We start from the raw sequence: 22,397 nt of genomic DNA, 5'->3' as shown, positions 1-22,397 counted from the left end.
TTCTGGCTGTATATGTTGATGATATTATTTTAACTGGGAGTGATTCTGAGGACATCCAAAAAACAAAGGAGAAAATATGTGCTGAATTTAAGATGAAGGATATCGGACTACTCAAATATTTTTTGGGTATTGAAGTATTACAATCCAGACATGGGATTGTGCTATCCCAAATGAAGTATGCCCTTTATCTGCTATAGGAGACGGGAATGATGGGATGCAAACTAGCAGACACTCCTATGGACTCAAATACAAAATTATGTGGAGGCACTTGAGAAGATGTAGATATCGAAAAATATCAAAGACTAGTGGGACGACTTATTTACTTGTGTGTAACAAGGCCGGATATTTCATATGCAATAAGTGCGGTAAGTCAATACATGCACAAGCCACAACTTAGTTATTGGCAAGCACTTGAAAGAATACTACGATATTTGAAAGGAACTCCAGGAAGAGGGTTTATCTATAAAAATAATGGTCACTTCAACATCGAAGGATTCTCATATGCAGACTAGGCTGAATCCCCGGATGACAGAAAATCTACTTTAGGACTTTGTACGATGGTTGGAGGGAGTTTGGTGACATGGAAAAGCAAGAAGCAAAATATTGTAGCACGGTCTAGTGCAGAAGTAGAATACAAAGCCATGGCACACACTGTTAGTGAACTCATATGGCTAAGATCTCTTCTCACTGAATTGGGATTCTACAAAGAAGCTCCGATAGATCTATACTGTCACAATCAAGCAGCAATACACATTACATCGAATCCAGTCTTCCATGAAAGAACAAAGCATATTGAAGTGGACTGCCATTTTATACGAGAAAAGTTCCTAGCAAGTTTCTTATCTCTGAAGCATATATCATCACAAAGTCAAGTTGCAGATATTCTCACCAAGCCGGTCACTCACAAGATTATGTCTACCATATGAAACAACCTGGGCATTTATGATATATTCTCACCCACAACTTTGAGGGGGAGTGTTACAATGTGGGACCCTCCATGGTGCTTGTTGAATTTAGGATCCCTTTTCCATAATTCCTAGCAAGAGAAAGAAGAAAGAAAAAGAAGAAAAGGGAAGAAGATCCCTTTTTGAATTTTTAACAATGTGCGACCCACCATGATGCTCGAACTGGTGAGACCCACCATGAGGACGTGTGACACCAAGAAGAGTCCTCACCCAAGCAAGCACGAGTGAAGGAATTAAGAAGTTCAAGTTGAATTGAGTTAGAAGACTTGAAGATCAAATGGGACCCACAAATATCCCACGAGCTGAGAACCTTATCAAGATGAGATGGAAGATCAAGAGGGACCCACTAGGATAAGGTCATGAGCTGGCCTCCTCCTTTATATTCACGTGAATGAAGAAAGAGTTCTAGTTCAACTCATATTAGTATTCTAGGAGATTGGTTTGAATAGTCTTATCTTAGATAGTTAGAGATGGAATGTAATTAGGATTGAAAGGCTAATTGTATAAGGACTCTACCTCTTCCTCTACTATAAATCGAGGTGTTGTAATTCGGAATTAATAAAGTTACACATCTCCTTCTTGAGTTAATCTCTCTCTCTCTCTCTCTCTCTGCTTGGCACCATCTCTCTTTTCTCTTTTATTTTTTCTTCTCTTTACCCGAGAGCTCTTCTTCCCTTTTCTTCTTTTTTCTTTCTTCTCTCTCTTGCTTGGAATTATGGAAAAGGGATCCTAAATTCAACAAAATTCTCCTCCATGGTCACTCCTAATCTTGACAATGATATGGCCTTCCTCTTTTTGAACATTTTCACATAGTTTGGCAAAGGTCAGAAAAACATCATCCTCGTGTGCTAGGAAGTCTACCCATGTGAACCGTGAATATTCATTTACCATGACTAGGGTGAAACGCTACTCATTTAGGCTTAAGGTTCAAGTAGGTCCAACTAAATTCATGTGGAATAGTTGAAGAGGTTGAGACTACGTTCTTAGGTTTGAAAGAAATTTTTTGTTGCTTTCCAAGTTGGTAAGGATCACAAGGTCTTTCTCTTCCAATTTTTTTATCTAGTAGTCCTCTCACTAGGTTTTTCTTCACTAATTTGTTCAAGAAATCTATTTCTATATGTCCTAGTCTCTTATGCCATAGCCAAGATTCATCGATTTTTGTACCCAAACAGATGGCACTAGTTGTGGAGAAGTCAACTATGTTAGTGTTGAATTTAGGAAAAGAGAAATACTTCATTGACTTATTGTAATCAGAGTACATGAACCTATATTTATAATAGAGGAAGGTAGTAGAGTCAAATTACAATTAAACTACCTTTGTCCCAATTACACCCAAATTCTATCCCTTAAAAGATAAGTCCTAGCATAATTCAGTAACCCAATATAAATAGAAGACTAACATGACTAAAACACCTTTAAACTGAAACTCCTATATGAGACCTGTTTCCATAATAATTGTGGCTCTGTTAGACTTCTTATTGTGTAAGACTTCCTATGCCACCTCACGTGATCATGGTGGGTCCTATATCTTATGGGCTTGGGCCCATCTTCCAACACACTTAGATATGTGGGTCTTCCTTGGTCTTATAGGATTGGGCCTATCTTCCAACACACTTGGATATGTGGGCCTTCCTTGGTCGTGTGGGCTTGGGCCCATTTTCCAACACTCCCCCTCAAGCTGGGTGTGAGAGAACATTAGGAACTCCCAACTTGTGGCAAATGATGTGTAGGATCTTTTCGTATAAAATGGCAGTCCTCCATATCTTCCAACACTCCCCCTCATGCTGGTGTTCTCTTCCATGAGGCCCAGTTGGCATAAGATAAGTGGGAGTAAAATCACTCCAAGCCATATGACATCTGACATCGCTCCATACTCCAGTCATATCCCATGCTGGATGTAGGACACACTCCTATCATTCTTAGGTAGTAGCACTCCTATCTTCCGCAGGTAGTGGGTTTATACGTAGTGCTCAGAAGTGTAGTAAAAACTCCTCCATCACTGTGTCCCTCCACAGGACAACGATTCTCAAGTGGTAGGAGTAATAAATGCCAATTAAGGGGGGTAACATATATGTAGTAATAAGCTCCTCCTCACGGTGTCCCAACCCAGGCACCGACTCTCACAAATAGAAATGGGTGATAAATGCCTATCATTCACAAGACGACGATAAAATACGTGATACGTGATAAATGCCTGTCATTCACAAGATGGCAATAAAAGACGTGATAAGTGGGTAATGCTCATTATTCACAAGACGACGATAAAAGACCCACTAGGTGTATATATATATATAAGTCTCGATAGACTTAAAATACCCAACCATGATGGACTTAAACTCCCAACTGAAGCAACACGCAAGAGGTTGGCCCAAAGAAGTATGTGAGAGTCAAATAATCAATAGGTAATGGGTAAAGATGAAGATAGGATGTTGAGACCACCATTTCTTCAATAATAATGTCTCATCCAAAGAGACACAATAACTGCAACTAAAATGGGCCTCAAAATAATAAACCAACCGACGAAATAGAATTGAGTCAAGCCGAGTTAGGTATCACCAATAATTACCACAATTATTATTGCGAGTCAGGATTTTTGGTCTTCAATTTTATTTTCACAACATATAAAATACCTCTTTTTTGTATTTTTTCTACTTCTCCCCCTCAAACTGGGAGGTAATGGCAGTGATCTTGGAGATATTTCTTTTGATATATAATTCTCCATATAAAGTCTCATTCTTGATAGCATAAAATAGCTCAGAAGTTGAAGTTTTTTATTGCTGCATGAACCTCTTTTGCAATATGACCTTTGCTGTTTCGAATATCGATTTCTCTTTGTAGGTAACTTCGATTGCAAAAAATCATTTTTCCTTAGAAAGTTTACTCGAATATCTTTCCGTCAATATATAATATGCATTATGAAAGGTTCATTATAGATGTGAAAACGTAAATAAAATAATGGGTATAGGGACTTAAAAAAAAAAAATATGAACTCAAACTGCTTGAGATAATAAATCAGAAAAGATCACATTACCTCTATGGGTTGGCCGAGTCAACTCACAGAACTTGCTCTGATACCGTGTTGAATTTATGGAAAAGAGAAATACTTCATTGACTTGTTGTAATCAGAGTATATGAACCTCTATTATATAATAGAGGAAGGTAGTGGAGTCCAATTACAATTAAACTACCTTTGTCCCAATTACACCCAAACTCTAACACTTAAAGATAGCAATTTATCCAACTTAGTGATAAGCCAGCATGATTAGGGTCAAAACCCAAATAGTATTAAGTAGCAACAGAAGACATGTTGGGCATATTTAGGAAAAATGTGGGTTTATGTGTGTTTATAAAAAATTGTGTGTCTAGTAAAAATGGTATCAAAGTCAAAGCATTAGTATACTTTTAGAACTTCCCAAAGTGCTAACAAATCCTACTCTTCTTGTTTAGAACAAAATCTTTTTCTCTTGACAACCCAGTGCTAACCTAGCTCATTGTTTTTAGCAAACCTGACTTGAGTTATAAATGGGTCAGGTATGAGTTTATTTTCTTGGCCCAATTAATAATTGGATCATGTTTATTTTTTATACCAAGATCCCACGAGTCTTATTTAATTGATAAAAAAAGTAAAATTAGACCAAGATGGTTTGATCAATTTATTTAAACTAGACTAACAACTTTGTTATGTACTTTTAATACTTAAAATAACTTATCTATTTAATAATTTTGTATAAGCTTATATCCTTTAACTATAAAGAAATATATATATATATATATATATATATATATATATATATATATATATATATATATATATATATATATATATATATATATATGTATATATTTTCATTTTTTTATTTACGTTTTAATATTTCAAGTGAGTTAATCCAAACCCAATCTCGCGCTTGAAGGGGCCAAGTTTAGGTCTACATTTTATACCACTTTAATAAATCAGTCCAATTTGGGCCAATCTATTTAACAATAAGTTTAATTCGACCCATCTCAAATCCAAATAGAACCCGACCCATTAGACCTCCAGTTGGAGATTTGCAATTGTTGAGTTTAACAAGTTGGATTTGATTATGTATCCAATTAGATTTTCAAATTCATGCATAAATCACAAGTAAATCATTGAGAAACTTTCAAGCAATCCTCAAGCATGTGAAAGGTATTATTGTTCCTGTTATAAAGTTTTGTAAAAATGATCTGAAATTCATTAGTCTAGCTAGCATCACAACATATTCTAATTCTGATAGAATTGGTGATCTCAAGAAAAGAAGATTTGGGTTCGTTTTAGGGTCTATTTGGAACCCCTAGAAAAGAAAAGAAAATGAGAATTTGTACATTATTATTCCCTAAAATTATTTATAATAATAAAATAATGATCAAATTCTCATTTTCACAAATTAATTTTGAAAATAATAATGATCAAATTCTTTTTTTTTTTCATTTCCATGGGTTCCATACAAACCTTAGTGTCATGGGAAAGTAGAAAGTATATAATAGTAACTCGTTCAAGAATTGGGTCTGAATATTTGCCAAAGATTATAAAACATATTAACTAGTTGGCTTCCAAGGAACTTCTAACATTTGTAGTAACAATAAAAGTGAGTTGCCCATCGCCAAAAACTTTATTTTCCTTCAACAAAAAGCACTTTAAAATGGATTATTATTTTGATCAACAAAAAGTTGAACAAAACTATTTATATTGTATTCATACCCACCGATGATAAACCTGTTGATATCTTTACAAAGGACTTTACATGGGGCATGTTAGAAGAGAATGCCATCAATTTCTTACAAGCAAACTCATCAAGGTTCCATATCATTAAATACGAAGAACCAAACCATGGTTTTGCTTTGGAGAACTCCAATCCATTGGAGTTATAAGGAGAAACCGGTTCATGACCCCATTCATAGAGACACCGCTGTAATATGTAAAACATCCAACCATATACACAAAGTCCCAAGATCAGTCAGGATACTTGAGGGCTTTTACACTACAGTGGATGTAGGAGAGTTCCCAAACCACATAAATCCACTGTTTTCAATTCGTTTTGTTTCGCTTGCCCTAATCTTAACAGTTCAAGATAATATCTGCACAGTGAGTACAAGACAACCTCAACTTCTTATATTCTCATGCGCCTAAAGGACTTATTTGCTTCTGATGACATACTTATGGCAGTGAACTTGCTACATGAATATGATTTAAGCAACAAAAGAGGTGCTAGAGCCTCCAATAACAGGATCCTTAAGGTACTTATCATACAGCCATTGCGATACGTTGAGGGCATCACCGGAGCTTTTGACTTGGAAAAGCTTTCTACTGCTCTGCCATTCATTTGTGAACTTGATCCATTCTCTCCGCCAATCCTCTAATGGAAACCTTTCAACCCTTTTCATGCTCTCCAATAAATACCTGAAATATATTGCAGCTCGTGGTCCGTAGTAGTCTCGCAGAAGCCCACTCCAGTATTTATTTGCTTGAACCAGGAATGAACAAGAAAATACAATTTAAGTATCAGTTTATTAGTGTTACAGAACTATATAAATTAATTCTTTTCAACATACCATAATCACGGAGCGAACTAGCTTCAACCTCTGTGTTGTCATACCACATAGTGATTTGAGTTCTTGCATTCCACTCAAACTGTACAGAGGCAAGAGTAATTTCCTATCATTTAGTATATAGCATGTTCCTGTATACAAACTGTTGGTGGTAAAATAAGTCCACTAACTTATAGTTGTACATGTTTTCTACATTTTAGGCTAGTTGTCTGAGAATGCCAGTTATTGTGTGTGGGAAAAACGTCTCACATTGATTTGATCATGAAAAAAATCTTATTCTTACGAGTTAGGAAGAGGCATGCGAACTTCAGCTAGTCATTTTGGGAGAACAGGCTCAACTTTAACATAAACATTTTATGACATAACAGACTATACAAAGGACCAACCTGTTTTTCCTGCTTTGAGTCTGTTGCAAGGTTTCTTGCACTCTCTAACCAAGGTCCAAGCAAAAATCCCTCATGACAAGCTAACAGAGTGTCTATATCATTGACAAGCTCAAGGAAGTGCTGGCAGTAGAAAGAAGCTCCGTTAATGTCATCCAGCTGATAGAATTCTATGATTTTTAAGAACACTTGGTTTGCATATTTTGCTAAAGCTTGTCTTGTGAGGTCAACAAGATCGTACCTGAAGAGGAAAGATAATGGGAGAAAGACTAAATATCTAATATAACTGGTTGAAAATTTATCAACTTAGGTATAAAGGCAGGCAAGAAACACATAATAGGACAAAAGCTTTACCTGAAAGTCTGACTTTTTGCAAACCTAGTCCTGCTTGAAAGGAAAAGCTCCAAGGCCCTTACCACATCAGAAGTTGGATACCACAGGTGTGGCCAGTCAAATGTTCCTTCTGAAAAACTGATTCTTGATGTCTGCTTAACAATGTGTTTCTTTATCCCGCTTGCAGATGTTTTGGGGATCAAGATGAAGGATGGGTCAACGTCCGGAAATGCAACGATGAAATCCCTATTTTTGTCCTGTTTTCACAAACGCAAAAAGGTCTTCACTATGTCATACCAGGAAATCCAATATGTTAAAGAAATCAACTTGTGCAATTATAAAATCTAAGTGAAATTGTATTGAAGAAGGCACCTATAACATATCTTTGATGGTATTTAGGATTAAGAATCTTTGGCAAACAAAAAATAGGAGATAGCAGTGGATCAGATGAGCAATCCCAACCTGACATATTTCATGTTAACCATCATATTTCTATTATGAGGTCAAACTACGGATCCATACCATTCATAAACATTTAGAAGCAGGGACATCCACATAGGACCACTCAGTTTTATCTGGGACCATACAATGACTCTAATGAGCGACTTAAGCTGAAACTGCCAAACAATGTCTGCATGTAAATTTAATAGGTAATGTTCATAAGGCAATGTTTCTTGAGCATAATGGGAAGTGTGAGAGGTCGTATGTGTGCACAAGTGGTTGAATTTTGTCTTTTTTAACAATACAAGCTAAACTATTTTGGTGGCTCCACATATTCCTACATGCAGTGACAAGAGTCATAAACCATGAACATATGGTAGAGAACCACTGATTGTCTGCAAATAAAGACATTTCTATAGCAGAACCTGCACCTGGTTAGATGACAACACAATTTTGCTCTAGCTTATTTTCACTACTGGAGCCAAGTGTGTGAAAACTTACAAAGGAACCATCAGTGCAATTATAAACAGTTTGATGTAATATCTCCCATGCATCTTGCACGTTGGGAACAATCGTCCCATAACGTCTTCTTGTGTATTCATATACCCATACCTGACATCAGAGAATGTAAAGGCACTTAATGAATCTTTACATCCTAGTATCATTCTAAATCCAGTAAGACTTTCTAAGATGAAAGGAGACAATTTGACATAGAAAGCACAGATATTAGCATTCTGGTGGAACTTAATTTGACCTTCAGATCAATCTTATCGTGACGAAATGCCATTTCGGACATGAGATCATAGACAACAGGGTTCTGCTCAATACCTTCCATGCACATTCCAACGCCAACCTTCCAACAAGCAATTAGAATGGTGAGAAAGTGGAAAAAAGTTTCATGCCATAACAATTCAGAATTGTAATCAAGATTTACAAGTCAAATAATAGAATGAAGGGAGAACTAATGAGAAAAACAACACTGATATTTTTCAAGTTGAGATAGGAGCATGGTTGACTCCTATCTCTTCTTATTAATTTTCTGTGTTTTTTTCCACATAATGACTGAAATACCCTTCACTTAAGGACTTCTCTAAACGATACCTAAGTACATTGACAAAACTATCCTCACCAAGTAAACATGAAACGTGACAAGACAAAATGACTACATTGCTCCTAAATATACAACTCACAACTTCCTCTCAACCAGGGGCATATATATCAAACAAACCCAACTTCTTACAAAAATTATAGAACACTTTTTTATTCAAAGCTTTGGTAAAAAAATCACCATGTTGATCTTCAGAGCTCAGATGTCTTAACGGTAATCTTCAACTCATCATAGCATACAGAATCAAGTGAAAATCATCTTCTATGTAAATTGGACTTAAGATGTGAAAGAGGAGAAGAGAGTGTGAGAACTACACAGGAGTGGTTGAGTCAAAAGAGGAAACAAGAAAATGGGAACAGGTTAAACAAGAAAAGAGAGTGAAGAGACCATTCTACCCCCAAGCTCCAAACTTGTATATTTTGTTGAGTGGGAAGAAGTCTAGGCCTCGTAAGGGGTTAGTCATTTTAAGATGAAACCGAGATTGATCCAACAATTGTATCAGAGCAAGATGCATGCGTAGGCCAAGGCCCAATTTATACTCCCCGGGTTATTTGTATGTTGTGGGGCATTATTAGGTGAGATCTAGGTTATTTGTATGTTGTATGCTCTGTTAGGAGTTTGTGCCTACATTTCAGGCCCATTATGTATGAACCAGGATGTGAGGGGAAAAACATCCCATGTTGAAAAGTGTTAAGAAACCTAATGGGTTTTAAGGTTGAGCAATAGGCTTATTGAGTAGTCAGCCATTTTGGAACCAGATCCATACCCAACAAGTATGTCTGCTTTCCATGTGTCTCTTGCTGCATCATGGGTGGTTGATTTCGGTGCATCCTCTCACCTATTAGGTATGCCTTCCATATTTCCTTCTCTTAGTCAGTTATCCCTTGATAAAAATTTCATTTTTGCTGATGGCTCCTCCTCACCTGTTGGTGGAGTGGGCAAAGTTCAACCTATCCGTCCCTATCCTTAGAGTTTGTCTTAATTGTCCTTAAATTTCCTGTTAATTTACTGTTTGTTAGTCAAATTTCAAAAAGTTATAACCATTCAGTGACTTTCTTTCCTGTGTTTTAAAGCCTCCAAATGAGGACAATTGGTTCAAGGCATGAGAGAGAAGGTCTTTACCACTGGGAAGTTTCACAAATGTAGTTTCTATGTGGCACTTCAAGCAAATGTTTCACCTTTCTGGTGGCACTTGCGGTTAGGACATCCCTCCCAAACCAAGTTACTTCTAATGAGTTACTTCAAATGTTTCCAACTTTACCTTCCACTTTGTTGTTCCAGTGTGAATCCTATAAGCTCAGAATATATCATTATGCATTATTTCCATTGGGTTAGAGTCACAAAATCTACTTAAGTAGTCCATCCAAATGTATGGGGCCCTTGTCAGGTACCTAGTGTTTTTGGTTACCAGTATTTTGTTTCTTTTATTTATGGCTTTAGTTGATTTATAAAGTGTATCTCCTACGAAAGAAATCTGAAGTATTTAATGTATTTCTCAATTTCTATAGTGGAATAAAAAATCAGAGTGGTGCATCTCTTTGTGTGTTTCATTCTGACAATGGGCTCAAGTTTATGAACCATGAGTTTGATTCTCTTTGTCAAGCCCATGGTATCATTCATAAGTCCTCTTGTGTGTACACCCCAAAACAAAACGTGATAGGAAAAGGGAAAATTAGTCACTTGCTTAAGGTTGCACAAATCATGTTATTCTAGATGCAAGTTATAAATCTTATTGGGGCATTATCATCCTTACTACTTTTTTTCTCATCAACAAGATGCTTTCTTTTGTCCTTGGAGAAAGAATTCCACTACAATTTCTCCAAGCCAACAGTGAATTGTTTCTCTTTGTTGTCGTGTTTTTGGGTCTATTTGCTTTATGCATGTTCTTGGTCCATCTCATGACAAGTCTCTACAATCAGTCAAGTGTGTTTTCCTTGGGTATTCCCATACTCAAAAAGGGTAAAAGTAGTCCTTCCACCAAAAAGACTTATGCGTCTGCTAATAGATTCTTTGAAACTAGTCTCTACTTTTCAAAGAGTGATGGCTCCCCTGTTTCTACACCACTTGATGTTGATGTTGTTGCTCTTGTTTCACTAGAAGATGTTTCTCATGTCACACCTAGTGTTGTCCAATCAGAGCTACTACAGTTTTATTGATGAAAACCTCACAGGACACCATCAAAGGCTTCCTCTTCTCTACCCTTGCCAATTTCTCCTCGCCAACAACTCCTAAGGTAATTGATTTGGATCTTCTTATTTCTCAATGCAAGGGTGTTCATTTTTGTCCTCACCATCTCATCATCGAATTTGTGTCCTCTGATTCGTTGTCTAGTTCTTTCAAAAAATTTGCCTTGTCTTTGTTTTCTTGTACTATTCCTTCTTCAATGTAGGATGTTTTGTCCTCTCCTTAATAGAAGCAGGTTATGGGTGTGAAAATAGGGGTACCTAGACATTGTATGACCCACCTCTAGATGTTACCATTGTTGACTTCCATTGGGCCTACACTATGAAATAGAAGGCTAATGGATCTACCAAGAGGTATAAAACCAAATTTATAGCTAAGGGGTATGCCCGAACGTATGGTGTTATGTGTTTGAGACTTTCTCATGAGTGGCTTGGTTGACATTTTGATTTCTGTGGTTGTGAATAAGGACAGAACTTTGTTTCCATCAAACATTAAAAATGTGTGTGAAGATATAAAATAGAAGAAGAGAAGAGGAAGATAGAAGAAAGAAGAAAGAGTGTGTGCTAAATTGCACTCATTGGGGGAAACCCCCTTCCCTTTTATTTCTCATTTAAGTGACTTAATGATAATTTACATAAATACCCCTCATGACCGATAACCCAGTTTCTCTTTCTTAGGTGTGGGCATGGATTGCTAGGAATTAGACGCCCTAATTCCAAAATAGCGAGAGCAATAATAATAAACGCAAAAGAGGGAAAAAACAAAGACGAAGAATGATACAAGATTTATACAGGTTCACCTCAAGGTGAGACTACGTCCTGTCTTCCGTTACTGCAATTCCACTATAACGATGAAATAATTTATAACAGAATTCGCTTCTATAACCTCTCTCAGCCGCAACTGATGATTCTCCACGATGATCTTACTCCGGGTAATAAAACCCTAACAACAGCACCCCCAAATATAAAGAGAAAATTTGGGCAACCAGATTACAAGTGTGAAATCCCCAAATTACCCATAATGAAACAGTGTACCGACTCAGCGTAAGGCGTTAATTAGGCTCCAAAACTAAACAATCTCCCACTTAGAGACTAACCCATCATCAATATCTCCTCTGCAGCAGCCACAACTTCTCAATCCTCAAAGAGAAGTCCAACTGAAGTTGCACACAACTTCAGTTTCTCAATCGTAACAGTCTTTGTCAACATATCAGTCGGATTTTAACTCCCTTGAATCTTCTTAAGTGTTAAGACTCCATCCTCTAGAGCAAATCTAATGAAGCGATAATGCACCTGTATGTGCTTTGTTCTGGCATGATAAACATGGTTATTTGCTAATAGACATAATCAAAAATATAATAATAGATGGCAATCACAACTTGATGCCTGCACAAATAGTGTGGGCCCCACTTCCACAATTACTGTTTTCAACAAAAGTACTCCAATTCGATCATAATCATTCGACTCAATCACATGACACCATAAACAAGCAAAATTTCACGAAAACAATAGCCAGTGTCAGCCTTGCTAGAGATGAAGTAGGCAACAGGCACATGATTGGAATCTTGCATACACTTCAACTGAGAGATTCCCAAGGCACAACCCTTTTAAAGATACAAATTAAACTTATAACTGCTCAATTAGTAGTATAAACCATCAATCATAGGGTTATGACATGAAGAGAATTGGAAAAATCTAACCTTGACTTCTGGTCAGTAGAGAATCCTAAAATTCCCTTTTCCTGGAATGTGGAGACATAAAAAAGAAAAGAATCGAGTGCTTAAAGAGCTTTGAATCTAGATATTAATGCTCTGATACCATGTGAAAAGAAATAAAATAGAAGAAGAGAAGAGGAAGAAAGAAAGTGCGCTGAATTGCACTCATTGGGGGAAAAGAATTTGACCATTTATATAAATATCCCTCATGACTCATATCTCTCTATCTCACTAATATGTCAGAATAACATATAATTGGACCACAAACTCCTAACAATAACCCAATCTCTTTGTAGCTTCTACATACTCATACAGTTTATGTAAAACGACCAAAATACCCCTACATGATCTTTAAAACAATGCTTTCTAGTGTGGGGATTTGGAAGAAGAGGTCTATATAGAGCCACCTCCTACGTATACTATTCATGGGGAGAGTGGGAAAGTATATAGACTAAATGATGCTATTTATAGCCTCAAGTAGGACTCCAGAGCGTGGTTTAACAAGTTCAGCAAGGTGATTATTTTTTGTTGAATTAAGCCAAGTTCCATCCCAAAATGACTAGCCATTTAGGAAGCCTAGACATTTTTCCACTCAACACTCTCCCTTATGTCCAGACTTATAAATAACGGATTTGAGACGTGGGGACAAACTCCCAATAGAGTCCACACAACACACAAATAACTTAACTCTCACATCATGTAACCCACAACACAAATAACCTGAGGAGCACAAACATGGCCTCAACCCACACACACATCTGGCTTTGATACCACTATTGGGTTCAGCCTGATTCCATCCCGAAATGGCTAGCCACTTGGGAGTCCTATTGTTTAACTTTATAATATATTAATTTTTCTTAACGCTTTTAAATGTGGGACTTTTTCCCACTCAACATATTTCAACAAGCTTAAAGCTAACCACCCCACCTATTTGGGGTTAAACAAAAAATTTCATGCATTAAGTAAACAATCAGACTAATAGAAGGAAAAAGATCTCATGAAACCACGAAGTTCTAGATGAGAAATAAAAGGTTGACACAGATTAGGAAAGGGAACTAACATAACCATACCATGGTTGAGTTCTTGCTGCCAAGAGCCTCAAGAGGACCTGAGGCAACTGAATCTAAGACCCCATACATCTCAATGTTTGCCGCAAAATTGTGCAGCATACACCTGAAAAAACCAGTCAACTGCCACTCTTAGCAAAGAGAAGAACCCAAATAGGCGTTGTAATTTTAAGATTTTATCACTACTAAAAAAGTAACTAGTAAGGAAAAAAAACAAGAAAAGAAAAGAAAAAGCCAATGAAAATGCTCAATGAGTAACTTGAACTTGCCAGATGTATGGAACCCCATAAAAGTGCTCAGAACTATGCCATATAGGTTTCACTTCTGCAAATAAATCTAGAACTACCAGCCTCCCGATAGGAACTGAGTGTAGGAGTGCCTGCAGAACATGAATTGGCAGACCAGTGACCAGAAGTATTTACATATAACATACTATAGTATAAAGACAGAAGTAATGTTATACAATCTTAACATGAAAGTTACATATATCTGTTCCTCAAGGATAATAAAAAACACTTCAGGAACTGCACCTGCATCTGTGGTGGCTCCCAGAATGGATCATAAGAAAACAACCATCCCTGTAAAACAGAGGTCACATAAGCTAGAAGGCTTTAAAGAACAATGAAGAAAATTGTAAAAATCTCTAATGACTTGATGTCACAAAACCCAGAGGTGATAGAGTCTTTACGTCAAAGTGGATTCAGTACACTGCAGCCCATGAGGACCATTAGTAATCTAACAGTGCATTATTGAGAGATAATGAGTGATGGCCACAACCAGAAATCAACATTCTCATAGGTTAATAGCAAGAAAGTAACCTATGAACCCTAAGTATGCAATGCTGCAATGAAAAAATACTGAACTTAGTGCAGGACAAATTCATCCACCTGCATGAGCCAGACAGCATCATCATCACCACTACGCATTGCCTGGTATATTGCAGCACCTAATGAAGAGATGTACTCTGGATCATCAACAGGAGGGGTATTCTCGTCAAAAGTATCACTGCAAACCCAACCGTGTCAAAGAGTGTGCAAAGAGAAGCAGAAGATAAAAGGGTTTCAAAGATTAACCAACTCCTAGTAATTTGACCAAATGAATTCATAAAATTTACATGTGCACTGTTAGAAATAAGGGGTATTTTAGTAATTTCTTATGTGGGGAAAGACAGAAGGGTCTAGATTAGTATCTCTGAAGTTGTGTGGTTATTATATAAATTCTGAGAGTTTAAAGGGTGTTTTACTTACTTATGTATAAGACCTCTTTAAATGGGCAATTTAGTCTTTTTGTAAAACCAACTTAAGTGAGTAATAAAAGAGGATGGTGGTTCGATCTTCCCCATCATGCAGGCTGTACGCAAAGGATTAATAGCTTGTGCCATTATCTAAAGCATTTAGTTTGTCTTCCTTTTTTCCTTCATCTCTCTCAAATTCCTCTTTTATCTTCTTCCTTCACATGATATTAGAGTAACTTGATCCATAAATCCAAGCTTTAAGTTGGATTTCTCCTCTTCCTGAAGGCTGTGATTTCATCTTGGACTGGATTTCTCAATTGCCTCTACTAATTGAATTAAGGTTGGTTTTTTATTCTTCTTTCTGACTTACAAGGTTAATAACTTGTGCTGCTAACTAAAGCAGTTATTGTGTGCTTTTGAGATCATAGGAGGATCGCATAAAGTTTTGAAGTGTATTCCGGAGATTTACTGCCTGCATCACCTAGTCTGGGACCCAATCTTGCCTATACAGACTTAAGGGGGCATAGATTTTGATGTTATCTTTCCTCAATCCTCTAGAATGTGACACAAGAGGATTGTTGAGTATCAAAAGCTGTTTTTTGTGAACCCTAAGTGAGTTTTCCAAAGTGTGGGTCCACAATATCTGCACACACACATCTATTTAACCTTGTAGGTGTTTATCACAAGGTGTTTGGAGGTATTTCTGCCTCAGGATGATTGTCGGTTTTTGTGGCTGTAAGTGATAATAGGCATGGCATATTCGGGGGAGATTATTACTCTGCCAGAAACACTGAGTCTGTAGAAAATAAGAAGTATATTCCGATTACCTCTGTTAAGCTTAATGGGGGAAATTACCTGAATTGGTCTCGTGCAGCCAAGAAATTTCTGTTTGCAAAAAGGAAAGGTAAGTATATAAGAGAGGATCCTCTTGATCTCATAACCAAAGATTGGGAAGCAGAGGATCACCAAGTTCAAATCTGGATGTTAAATACAATGCTGCCTCATGTTAGTAATCGAGTCATTAGTTATAAGACAACAGAGGATATGTGGAAAACCCTTGAGTCCATTTTTTTTATCAAAAAAGCAATTTATTTCGTGTTTATGAACTATATTATGAAGTTTTTCAGTATGAACATGGGTGATTAAGCAGTTACAGAATATTTCACTGAGATGCATGGGGTGTTGCAGGAGATAGTGGCACTTCATCCTTTTACTACAGACTGTGTGAAACTACGAGAGAAGCAAGGTCGGATAAAGGTTGCTAGATTTTTGGATGGGTTGGGTACTAAATATGAGATTTTAAGAGAACAGATATTTGCAGACGATGATGTTCCTACACTAAGGGAGGCTTACAACAGAGTGATAAGAGCTGAAAGTGCAATTCTGTCTCGAACTAGGGAGATTAAAACCTGTGATGTTGTAGCCCTTAACTTATCCTCTACTCCCACTTGATCTGAGCAGCAAGAGAGAGAGGGGAAGGCAAAAGACAGGGTTGTGATGGTAAAGGACGAGGCCATGGACATGGAGACAGGAAATATATGGATCGTGGATGGTCCAACCATAATTTTGATAAGTACTCCTATGTCTACTCCTACATTGGCTAGCACATCGTCCTCGATTAATGCTACTCTGGATACACCAGGTATGTCTTACTATATGTGTCTTCTCAATCCTCCTGGGTTATTGATTATGGAACATCAATCCATATGTCAAATGTGTCATCTTTGTTAAAAAATTTATCTCCTTCCTCATGTCAATCTGTGCAATTAGCAGATGGGTCTTCGTCATTTGTCACAGACGAAGGAATTGTTCCACCCAACACACAATTTGTTGTTATCATGTGTTATGTATTCCTAAATTCCTAGTCAACTTATTGTCCGCGAGTCAACTCACTAAATCATTAAGTTACATTTTTTCCTTTCTCATTGTGTTGGGTTTATGGACAAGGAGGATGATTGGTTCAGGAATGAAAAAGGAAGCCTTTACAATCTGGATACCATTCAAGCTAGTCCACAGACCACTTGGAGTTGTTGTTGTGACACCTTATTTTTGGCATCTACGGTTAGGACATCCATCTCGAAGCTACGTCAATTTCTTCCTACTTTGCCTTCCGATTTGTTTTTTAGTGTCGATCATGTCTAGTTAGAAATCACCACAAGAGTTTTTTCATTTGAGTTAGTGCATTCCAATATTCAGAGTCCTCGTGATCCACCTTGTTTGGTTTTCAATATTTTTTTATATTTATAGATGATTGCAGTAGGGTTACATGGGGGGTATCTCCTCAAGGAGAAGTTAGAAGTCTTTGATTATTTTTTTTTTAGTTTTTTAATGAAATAAAAACTCAGTTTCATGCTTCAATTCATACTTTTTATCGTACCTCGTCTGAGTCTCTGTCTAACCCTATAGTAGCTACTGAGTCTCCTATTCCTCTTTCTGTTATGGATAGTCTCACTATACCTCCTACTTCAATTCAAGAGAACTATGCAAGTTTATCAATGAGAAAGGTGCACAAGCAAAAGGTCAAGGGTGAGATACAGCATTAAGCTTCTGATATCGCCCCTTTGACATGATTGAATCATCTTCCTCCACGCCTATAGATCCAATCTTTGATGATCTGCATCTTCCTATCACCGTAATGAAAGGTATTTGTTAACTAATTTCCAAGTATGCCTCATAGTTTATCTCCTTCATTCCAGTAATTCGTTACTTCATTGTCCTGTTTCTATACCTACTAAAGTGCAAGATGTATTATGTTTGCCTAAGTGGAAGAACTCTATGATGATGCAATGAATGCCTTATAGACTAGGAATACTTGGACATTGGTTGATCTGCCTACAAATGCTATTGTTGTTGGTTGTTGGTTGTTGGTTGTTGGTTGTTGTTGGGTATATACAATCAAATACAAAACTGATGGGACAATTTAAAGATATAAGGTACATTTGGAAGCCAAAGGCTACACTCAAACATATGGTGTGGATGTGTTTGATACTTTTTCCCTAGTGGCTCGCATGAGCACTGATAAAATTTTGATCTCTATTGATACTTCTAAGGGATGGCCTTTATTTCAGCTTAATATTAAGAACAAATTCCTCTATGGTGATCTATAGAAGGAACTTTATATGGAAAAACCTCTTAGTTATATGAAAAGGTTTGTAAACTACATAAATCTATCTATGGTTTGAAGCAGAGTCCAAGGACTTGGTTTAATAAATTTATTAAACTTGTCACAGCATTTGGGTTTATGCGGAGCCACTTTGATCATTCCTTATTTGTATTACATCAAGCATCTAGCATTGTAGTTCTTGTGGTATGTGTAGATGACATTGTATAGTCTGGAAATGATATCAAGGGGATCGAGGAAGTGAAAAGTTATCTGAACCGACATTTCCAAACCAAGGAACTTGAATCCCTAAAATATTTTGTGGGAATTGAAGTTGCTAAGATTAAGCAAGGAATAACTCTTTCACAAAGGAAGTATATTACTGACAAGTTATGTAAGTACGAGTTATTAGGAGCCAAACTAGTGGATATTCCTATGGAGGTTGATCAGAATTTGTGGGATGAGAGTAATCCTTTATTAAACACAGGACTATGTATAGAAGATTAGTTAGACAGTTGATATATGCAACTATCACGTGACCTTTGCTTTCCCTGTTATTATGGTAAGTCATTTTATGGAAGCTCAGTGAAAAGTTCATCTTGAAGTAGCACAAAGAGTCTTGCGGTATTTGAAGGGATCTCTAGGCAAAGAGCTACTATATACTTCTCATGATCAACTAAGAGTTGAAGGATACTCATTTGCAGATTAGGCTGACTCTAAACTGGACAGGAAATCCACCATAGATTTTTGTGTATTTGTTGGAGGAAATCTTGTTAGTTGAAAGAGTAAAAAATGTTGTGGCAGGTTCCAGTACAAAGGTAAAGTATAGATCAAAGGCTCATATATATAGTGAACTCATGTGGAAACCGTTAGTATAGAAAGAGTTAAAACTTGCTTCTAAAGACCCTATGGTACTTTTGTGAAATCAAGCAATCATTTTTTTTGCAAGTTATCTTGAATTCTATGAGCTTATAAAAGTTGATCTTCACTTTGTGAGGGATGTAGTGATAAGTTGCAAGGCAGTTACCCTGTATGTCAAAACAACTGAGCAGATTGGTGATATATTCACAAAACTTCTTGGAAAGTGAGACTTCAATAAGTTTTATACCAAACTAGGATTGCTTGACATATATACTCTTGCTTGAGGCTAAGTCTTCTTATGTTAGAAATCAGGAGTATTTCAATAATTTCTTATGTGGGTAAGTCTGTAATTTGGTAGACAAAAGGGTCTAGATTAATATCTCTGAAGTTGTGGTTATTATGTAAGTTATGAGAGTTTAAAGGGTGTTTTACTTATGTATAAGACCTCTTTATATGGGCAGTTTGGTCTTTTTGTGAAACCCACTTGAGTGAGTAATAAAAGAGTGGAAGCTCGATCTTTCCCCATTGTGCAAGCTGTGTACAGCCCTAATTTCTTTTCCCTTCTTATTTTCTCTCTTCTGTCTCAAATTCCTCTTCTATCTACTTTCTTGACATGCACTTAAAATTTTGATGGTTTTCAATAAACTTTAATTACCAACAACTATCATTTAAAAGTAACTTCATAATTGTAAAGCTGGTATATTGCAAGCCTTTTCATATAAGTGCTAACTCAGTGCAAGGCAATCAACATTGAAAATGTCTTACCAGTTGTATATGTGGCCACTCCTACCATATTCTGCACAAAAGAGATACTGTCAGATGTCACCGTTTGTTAGAAGATATTGTCAAAAGTAACAGTTTTATTAGCATGGATTCTATTGTTAAATTGTGGGCAGTTTGGGAATTTTACTTTTGTAAAGCGGTTGCCCTAGTTTTCTCTTTATAATTGAGGGGGCACCGCTATTAGGGTTTTATCATTGATCATCCGAGGAGCATCAGCGGCAGCCGAGAGAGGTTAGAAATAAACAACACTTGTAAGTGTGTGCAATCTCTCTTATAAACTATTTCATCTTCATAGTGGATTACTGCAGTGGCAGAAGACAGGACTGTTGAATTTAGAATCCCACGAATAATACATCATGTTGAATTTATGAAAAAATGAAATACTTCATTGACATCAATAACTTGTTGTAATCAGAGTACATGAACTTCTATTTATAATAGAGGAAGGTAGTAGAGTCCAATTACAATAAAATTACCCTTGTCCCAATTACACCCAAACTCTAACACTTAAAGATAAGTCTTAACATAATTAAACAACTCAATATGGATAAAAGACAAACATAACTCAAACTAAAACTCTTTTTTGACATGACCATAAGATAAGATACTTTTTTGAGTCCTTCTTGATCTTCTAACTAATATGATAAGGATGTCAGCTCATGGTAATCATTGTGGGTCCTACTTCTTATGGGCTTGGACCCATCTTATGGGTCTTCCTTGGTCGTGTGGGCTTGATCTTATCTTCCAACAAGGACGTAGTCGCACCTTGAGGCGAACCTGTATAAATCTTGTTTGTTCTTGTGCTTGCTTTTTCCTTCTTCCGTAATTATTATTATTGCTCTCATTAGTTTGAAATTAGGGCATCTAATTCCTAATAAGTGGTGTTAGAGCTTTGGTTCGTGATTGAGAGCTATGGCTGGCGGAGAAAGATTGACACTAGGAATCAACAAGCTTGATGGTATGGATTCTGCATTTTAGAGGATGCAGATCGAAGACTATCTATATAATAAAAAACTTCACACACCACTTCTGGATATGAAACCAGAAGGTATCAAAGATAATGAATGGAATCTCCTCGATAGACAGGTGTTGGGAGTAGTCCGATTAACACTGTCGAAGAATGTTACTAGCAACGGGGCGTAAGAGAAAACCACAGCGGGGATGATGAAGATTATGTCTGACATGTATGAGAAGCCTTCCGTAAATAATAAGGTACATCTCATGAAAACCACTTCAATTTAAAGATGACAGAAAATACATTAATAACATCGCATTTGAATGAGTTCAGCACGATTGTCAATCAATTGACCTCCGTTCAAATTAAATTTGATGATGAGGTTCGTGCTTTGATTCTTTTAGCGTCTCTGCCAAATTGTTGGGAGCCTATGAGGGTTGCCGTCAACAATTCTTTAGGCAATGGGAGGGAAGTTGATCTTTAATGATATCCGGAATACCATTCTTGCGGAGGAAGTTCGTACAAAGGACTCCGGAGAATCATCGACATCTAATTCTGCCCTAAATGTCGATACTAGGGGCAGGAACTTCGAGAGGAATTCCAACAAGGGCAATGGTGGAGGGAAGTTATGGAATGGTAGAAGCAAGTCCAAATTCTGAAGGAATGTGTAATGCTGAAATTGTAGAAGTCTAGTCACATAAAGAAGAACTGCAGAACACCGAAAAAGGATGAAAAGAAAAGTGATGCTGCAAATGCAGTGACTGAAGAGGTACAAGATGTTTTACTCTTGTTGGTAGATAGCCCTATTGACTCTTGGGTGTTAGATTCAGGAGCTTCTTTTCACACCACCGCACACAGCGAGATCATGGAGAACTATGTTGCTAGATCACAGGAAGGTGTATCTTGTTGATGGAGAACCTTTGGATATTGTCGGTATTGGTAATGTTAGTTTGAGGATGTCAAACGGGTCAATGTGGAAAATTCACAAGGTGAGACATGTACCAAAACTTATACGCAATCTGATCTCAATAGGGCAGCTTTATGATGAAGGTCATAATCTAACTTTTAATGGTGCTGCCTAGAAAGTCACTAAGGGAGCCATGGTTGTTGCATGAGGAGTTAAAATTGGAACTCTATACATCACTTCCAGTTGTAGAGACAAGGTTGCAGTTGCTGATGCTGTTATTGATTCTGATTTGTGGCATTATAGGCTTGGTCACATGAGTGAGAAGGGAATGAAAGTGCTTCAGTTCAAAGGGAAGCTACCAGGGTTGAAAATTGTAAATAACAATTTGTGTGAAGGCTGTATTTTCAGCAAGCAGAAAAGGATTAGCTTTTCTAAGGCTAGAAAGGAGCAAAAGACAGAAAAATTAGAGTTGGCTCACACAGATGTGTGGGGGCCTTCAACTGTTACCTCCCTTGGTGGTTCTAACTACTATGTGACATTTACTGATGATGCAAGCAGAAAGGTATGGGTTTATTTCCTAAAAAAGAAATTTGATACCTTTGATACCTTCAAGAGACGGAGAACCATGGTTGAGAATGAGACAGAATTGAATGTGAAGCATATGCAATCAAATAATGGAGGAGAATACATAGATGATGATTTCAAGCGGTACTGTGTTGATAATGGAATCAAGAAGACCATTCCTGGAAAACCTCAACAGAATGGTGTGGATGAAAGGATGAACAGGACCTTGA

General features: G+C 37.0%; 1 protein-coding gene across 2 annotated transcripts in view; it reads right to left on the bottom strand.

The window, feature by feature from the left end:
- Nucleotides 1-5,678: 5,678 nt before the first annotated feature.
- Nucleotides 5,679-22,397, bottom strand: part of LOC137940540 (alpha-N-acetylglucosaminidase-like) — a 36,386-nt gene continuing 19,667 nt past the window's right edge. For both annotated transcript variants that reach the window (XM_068785659.1, XM_068785660.1), the window contains 11 exons: nt 19,724-19,754; nt 14,651-14,768; nt 14,294-14,341; nt 14,033-14,142; nt 13,767-13,869; nt 8,445-8,543; nt 8,192-8,302; nt 7,271-7,506; nt 6,920-7,157; nt 6,537-6,615; nt 5,679-6,448 (listed from right to left, as the gene is read on the bottom strand). In XM_068785659.1, the coding sequence (XP_068641760.1) occupies nt 6,174-6,448; nt 6,537-6,615; nt 6,920-7,157; nt 7,271-7,506; nt 8,192-8,302; nt 8,445-8,543; nt 13,767-13,869; nt 14,033-14,142; nt 14,294-14,341; nt 14,651-14,768; nt 19,724-19,754 (1,448 nt within the window). In that variant the 3' untranslated portion in view covers nt 5,679-6,173. The remainder of the gene's footprint in view (nt 6,449-6,536; nt 6,616-6,919; nt 7,158-7,270; nt 7,507-8,191; nt 8,303-8,444; nt 8,544-13,766; nt 13,870-14,032; nt 14,143-14,293; nt 14,342-14,650; nt 14,769-19,723; nt 19,755-22,397) is intronic.

This window comes from Aristolochia californica, unplaced genomic scaffold (assembly GCF_029961685.1).
Source record: "Aristolochia californica isolate CCGP_79_NKW_82.1479 unplaced genomic scaffold, dmAriCali1.0.hap1 SCAF_9, whole genome shotgun sequence".
Lineage (NCBI taxonomy): Eukaryota > Viridiplantae > Streptophyta > Magnoliopsida > Piperales > Aristolochiaceae > Aristolochia > Aristolochia californica.
The sequence above is the reverse complement of the archived record's forward strand: the minus strand, read 5'-3'. Positions and strand labels throughout refer to the sequence as shown.